At 41.3% G+C, this 6,148-nt stretch overlaps 2 protein-coding genes across 2 annotated transcripts in view; both read left to right on the top strand.

Moving 5' to 3' along the window:
* Nucleotides 1–498: 498 nt before the first annotated feature.
* Nucleotides 499–1,550, top strand: LOC111666038 (protein fantom-like; the record flags this gene model as incomplete). The annotated part of the gene is made up of 2 exons (XM_023421235.1): nucleotides 499–635; nucleotides 853–1,550. Coding segments are annotated over 2 exons (280 nt in total), but the record flags the coding sequence as incomplete, so codon positions are not given.
* A 2,637-nt stretch (nucleotides 1,551–4,187) lies between these two features.
* nox5 (NADPH oxidase, EF-hand calcium binding domain 5) overlaps nucleotides 4,188–6,148 on the top strand; it is a 9,457-nt gene continuing 7,496 nt past the window's right edge. Inside the window, exons 1-3 of the mRNA XM_023421234.2 lie at nucleotides 4,188–4,325; nucleotides 4,422–4,572; nucleotides 4,706–4,916. Of these exons, the coding sequence (XP_023277002.1) occupies nucleotides 4,206–4,325; nucleotides 4,422–4,572; nucleotides 4,706–4,916 (482 nt within the window). The 5' untranslated portion in view covers nucleotides 4,188–4,205. The remainder of the gene's footprint in view (nucleotides 4,326–4,421; nucleotides 4,573–4,705; nucleotides 4,917–6,148) is intronic.

Here is a 6,148-nt window from a genome sequence, read left to right as displayed (position 1 = left end):
GATGTTGATGATGTTGTTGATGTTGTGAATGTTGATGTTGTTGATGTTGTGAATGTTGATGTTGTTGTTGATGTTGATGTTGATGATGTTGTTGATGTTGTGAATGTTGATGTTGTTGATGTTGTGAATGTTGATGTTGTTGTTGATGTTGATGTTGATGATGTTGTTGATGTTGTGAATGTTGATGTTGTTGATGTTGTGAATGTTGATGTTGTTGTTGATGATGTTGTTGCTGTGAATGTTGATGTTGTTGATGTTGTTGTTGATGTTGTTGATGTTGTTGATGTTGTGGATGTTGATGTTGTTGATGTTGTTGTTGATGATGTTGTTGATGCTGTGAATGTTGATGTTGTTGATGTTGTTGTTGATGATGTTGTTGTTGCTGTGAATGTTGATATTGATGATGTTGTTGATGTTGTGAATGTTGATGTTGTTGATGTTGTTGTTGTTGTTGTGAATGTTCTTGATGTTGTAGTTTTTGTTGTTGTTGTTGACCAGGATCCGGTTCACGGTGGTGAGTGAACCTCCAGAGGAGGAGGAGCAGGAGAGAGAGTGTGAGGACGTGGGAGTGGCCTTCATCAGGATCCCTGAGATCCTGGAGACACAACGAGACCTGACGGAGACCAGTCTGACCGGTCAGCACACGCACACACACACACACACACACACACACACACACACACACACACACACACACATACACACACACACACACACTCTCTCTCTCTCTCTCTCTCTCTCTCTCTACAGGACACATGACAGCAGCTCTCAGCATGAATTGTGTGTGTGTGTGTGTGTGTGTGTGTGTGTGTGTGTGTGTGTGTGTGTGTGTGTGTGTGTGTGTCCTCTCAGTGTTGGATGTGGGGGACAGCAGTGAGGTGGTCGGCAGTCTGACTGTGTCTGTGGAGGGTCTGGAGGCTCTGCAGGCCATCATGGAGGACCAGGACCAGGACCCTGAACGAACCCCCGTCTCGTCTCTGCTTCCAACAGCATGAGGCATCGCTGACTCAGCATCAGCTGACATCATCGACCAGACAAACTAACGACATACATGAGATGTTTCAGGACGGGGTCTGAGGCCTCAGGGTTTTCATGTGATCCGGATCAGAGTGGAACTGAACATGTTCTACATGTCAGTGAGTTTCACACTGAAACACAGTCTTGTTTAAAAACTTGATCAGTTTCAGGTCATGGTTGAAACGCACCTCTGGCCAGATGTGAGACAGTGACCTGAGCAGCCACCAGGTGGAGCTGTGAATACAGTCTGTATAAAACACAGAAGAAGAAGAACTGAAGACCAGTGTCCCTCTGCTCTGACATATTAGTGAGTGTTTAATGTCCAACAGCTGTTTAATCCAGTTTTTATTTAATTATTTAATGATGTTTTTACTGAGTCCGTGTGAGTGTGCTGATCCAGGTGAGCGGACTCACCTGCACAGTCCAGACTCATGTGTCAGTCTGTGTCTGTTTATCGGAGAGAGTACGTGCCTTAAATCTGAGCTTTCCTCTGAAGTTTTGTATTGTGCTCTAATAAAGAGAGTTTCTCTTCACACCTGGGTCCAAATATCATCAATGTCATCATCGCACAGCTCTGTGATCCAACATCAACTCTGATATGAATCTGGTCAGTATGATCACAATATTCAATAATAATCAAGTACACATTTTACATACAAACATCCCGCTCAAAACTACATTAGCTTAGCTAAAAAAACGGTTCAAGTAAAAATGAAGAAAAAACTGAAAAGAATAGAAACTAAATTAATAAACATAATGAGACTCATACATACGTCCATGTGATTACTGCTGTGGGCTTTGTTGCTCCATGTATTATCTCACCTGACTTCCTCAAGTGTTTTTGACAGAAAGCCTTTGCTGTTCAAAATAAACATTTTTAAATAAACTTTTTTTTTTTGTGTGTGAATTTTTGTTTTCTTTCTTCCCAGAAAAAAAAAGTCACTTGCCTCTCGTGGCTTCAGTAATAAACTGTTCTTATAATGTATTAAGTTACTGTAAATCCAGAACCTGTCATCACCTCAGGTTGAAACGTGTTGACTCTGAACTTCCTGTTTCTGTTCCCGACAAGTGAATTTAACAATGTTTGTGTGATCAGCCGTTGAGTCTGAGTTGACTCCGGACTCTTGGACTCAGTCCTGTTCCTGATGTAGATTTAGGTCTCGTCTGCACAGAGATTGTTAAACAGCTGTTGTCTGTAGAGGCGAGGCGAGGCTCAGTGGGCGGCAGGATGTCAGCTCCAGCTGACACAGACGGGACGTGTGGAGAAAAGACTGAGGAGACACAGAAACATCAACACTGAACAGCTGAGGACGGAGACACTGTCACTGCAGCAGGTAAAGATTCATTTACTTCTTTTATTTATTGAGACTCTGCAGCAGGTTTAATGTCAAACTTTACCTGCAGCTGCTTTTATCATTTAACAAGAACAAGACAGATTTTTGTGTTTGTCTTCTCACGTTACAGGAAACATCTTTGACTTGGGTAACGATCAGCAAACAATAACATTAAATCATCTGTATTAATGGAGCACTTATTCATTCTTTGTACTGTATCATTGAACATATTCAGAAATGAATTAATTAATGAAACTATTGAACTACTGAAAGTAATTGTCATGATGATGAACGTGACTGCTGATGTTTTAGAAACCAAACCAGGAAATAATGAACAGAGTGATGATCATGAGAATTATTCTTATAATTCTTATAATGATAAGACCTGTAAATATTCTGTTTATATTTTATGTTACACTGAAAACAGGAAGTCAGGGATCAGCTGTCATGGAGAGAGAGTCTGTGTTTGTTGGTTTGTTGTCTCATACGTTTTGGCCACAGTTTGTGTATTTGTTGTGTCTTTCTTTCCCTGTGACATCTCCATGGCAACATCCTAAATGATGCTGCAGTCTGTCATTGAACGTCCCTCTGTAGGAATACAGCAGGACGTCCACAGGACTTCAGCTGTTCATGAAGGTTGACCATTCGAGCCGAGCCGCACACACAACACACTGTTATTACTGTGATGCTGCAGCAGGAGGTATGAGATGAGATAAAGATAATATATAGATGAGATAAAGATGATATATAGATGAGATGAGATAAAGACGTGATGGAAAGGAGATAGAGATGAGATAACGAGATGCACATGAGATGAGATTGAGATCAGAATCTCATCCAAATGAACAACATAAATAAGATGAGCTGAGTTAAAGGAAAAGGTAGATTTTCAGCCTCAGCAGTAAAAGCAGAACGTAGCAGCTGATTGATGAGGCAGGATCTAGGCTTTTCTGTTTGACTGTTATTGTATTTGTTTAAGATTGATTGTTCTCTTCCACTGCACTGTAGTTTTTATTTTCCTGTTGAATCTACTTTATTTTATTTTGTCTTTTCAAAACCTGTTCACAGTCTGTTTATCACCGTGTGTTTCTTTCATGGTTGACTTTTATCTTTTGAGTGCAGCCCCTTGTGGTTGAACGACATTTCCAGTTGAGTTTATGGGTCAGAGACCAGGACCAGGTTTTGTGATTGTTCAGCAGCAGGATGATCTCCTTCACGCAGATCTGATCTGTAAAAAGACTTAATCAGATTCATCGTACAACACAGTATAAAGAACATTTAAATAAAGATGGACATGAAACAAACCAAAAGAAAGGAAATAGAAAAGAGTAGTCATGTAGAATTACTCAAGCTTGTGCTAAAAGTGAAGGTGTTTATATAAAATGTTCCTGTTTAATGCGGCAGACTTAAAAATGCTTCACAGTGCTGTGTAAACACTGCAAGTGTCTCTCACCGGTTATGAAATAATTTAAAAAGAAGAGCAACAAGACACCAGATAAAAACGCATAAAGAGATAATAAAGAGAGATATAAAGACACAAAGAGAGATTTGACATATGTAAGAACTCATTAAAAAACACTTTAAAACTCATTAACTGAGAAGTTCTCATTCATGTAAAGCTGAACATCGTCATCGTAGAAGTGATTAGAGTCAAACTGATGGACTCTGTGTCCTATAGAGAACATGTAGAGAATAACAGAGGACCCAGGACTGAACCCTGAGGAAGTCGTTACCTGACTGGTATCTGGCCTGTACCAGACTGTACCTGTGTGTGTGCCCCCCCCCCCGGTCAGTCCAGGATTAGACTCATGAGACTGTTGGTGTGTGTCGTCCAGCTGCAGCACAGACGTCACCATGAGTCTGGATGAGGACGCTCGCTGGCTGGAGTGGGTCACAAAACAGTTTGAGAGCATCGCGGGAGACGACAAAGAGATCGACCTGGACGAGTTTAAAACAGCTCTGAAGGTCAAAGAGGTGAGTCACCGAAGCTGACACACAGGAGACCTGATGCTGGTTTAGACTCTGACCTGTGCTGTGACCTTGTGTTGTCATGTGTGTGTTGTTGTGCAGTCTTTCTTTGCCGAGCGTTTCTTCGCTCTATTTGACTCGGATGGCAGCAGCTCCATCAGTCTGGACGAGCTACTCAAAGCTCTGGACCTGCTCATCCACGGCAGCGAGACCGACAAGCTCAAGTTCCTGTTCCAGGTCTACGACGTAGACGGTCAGTACCTGAAGGTCCAACACGGAGACAGGAGTGCATGCAGTGCATTCTGGTCTATTTAGGCCACTGACTGATGTATCAGGTGTTCCTCAGGTGTTCTTCTCCTCCAGTTGAAGGTTTCTTGTGTCTGCAGGCAGTGGCTCCATCGATCCAGACGAGCTGAGGACGGTCTTGAAGTCATGTCTGCGTGAGAGCGCCATCTCTCTGCCGGAAGAGAAGCTGGACGACCTGACGCTGGCGCTGTTCGAGTCAGCTGACAAAGACAACAGTGGCTCCATCACCTTTGAGGAGCTGAAGGCCGAGCTGGAGACGTTCCCTGAAGTGATGGAGAACCTCACCATCAGGTCTGACATCATCGACATTGGCGTTATCATCATGACCATCATCATCATCACCACCATCATCATAATCATTATCATCACCATCACCACCATCATCACCATCATCATCATTATCATTATCATCATCATCATCACATCACCATCATCATCATCATCATCATAATCATCATCATCATCATCATCATCACCATCAACATCACCATCACCATCATCATCACCATTATTATCATCATCATCATCAGCATCATCATCACCATCATCATCATCACCATCACCATCATCATCACCATTATTATCATCATCACCATCATCATCATTATCATTATCATCATCATCATCATCATCATCACCATCAACATCATCACCATCATCATCATTATCATTATCATCACATCACCATCATCATCATCATAATCATCATCATCATCATCATCACCATCAACATCACCATCACCATCATCATCACCATTATTATCATCATCATCATCAGCATCACCATCATCATCACCATTATTATCATCATCATCATCATCATCACATCACCATCACCATCATCATCACCATTATTATCATCATCATCATCAGCATCATCATCACCATCATCATCATTATCATTATTATCATCATCATCATCATCATCACCATCAACATCATCACCATCATCATCATTATCATTATCATCACATCACCATCATCATCATCATAATCATCATCATCATCATCATCATCACCATCAACATCACCATCACCATCATCATCACCATTATTATCATCATCATCATCAGCATCACCATCAACATCACCATCACCATCATCATCACCATTATTATCATCATCATCATCAGCATCATCATCACCATCATCATCATTATCATTATCATCATCATCATCATCATCACCATCAACATCATCACCATCATCATCATTATCATCACATCACCATCATCATCATCATAATCATCATCATCATCATCATCATCAACATCACCATCACCATCATCATCACCATTATTATCATCATCATCATCAGCAGCATCACCATCATCATCATCATCATCACCATCACCATCATCATCACCATTATTATCATCATCATCATCAGCATCATCATCACCATCATCATCATTATCATTATCATCATCATCATCACATCACCATCATCATCATCATCATCATCATCACCATCACCATCATCATCATCATCTTCCCCTCTCTCTCTCTCACCCCCCCCCCCC

Source organism: Seriola lalandi, unplaced genomic scaffold (assembly GCF_002814215.2).
Source record: "Seriola lalandi dorsalis isolate HSWRI2012SDOR001 ecotype SW California unplaced genomic scaffold, Sedor1 jcf7180002054667, whole genome shotgun sequence".
NCBI lineage: Eukaryota > Metazoa > Chordata > Actinopteri > Carangiformes > Carangidae > Seriola > Seriola lalandi.
The sequence above is the reverse complement of the archived record's forward strand: the minus strand, read 5'-3'. Positions and strand labels throughout refer to the sequence as shown.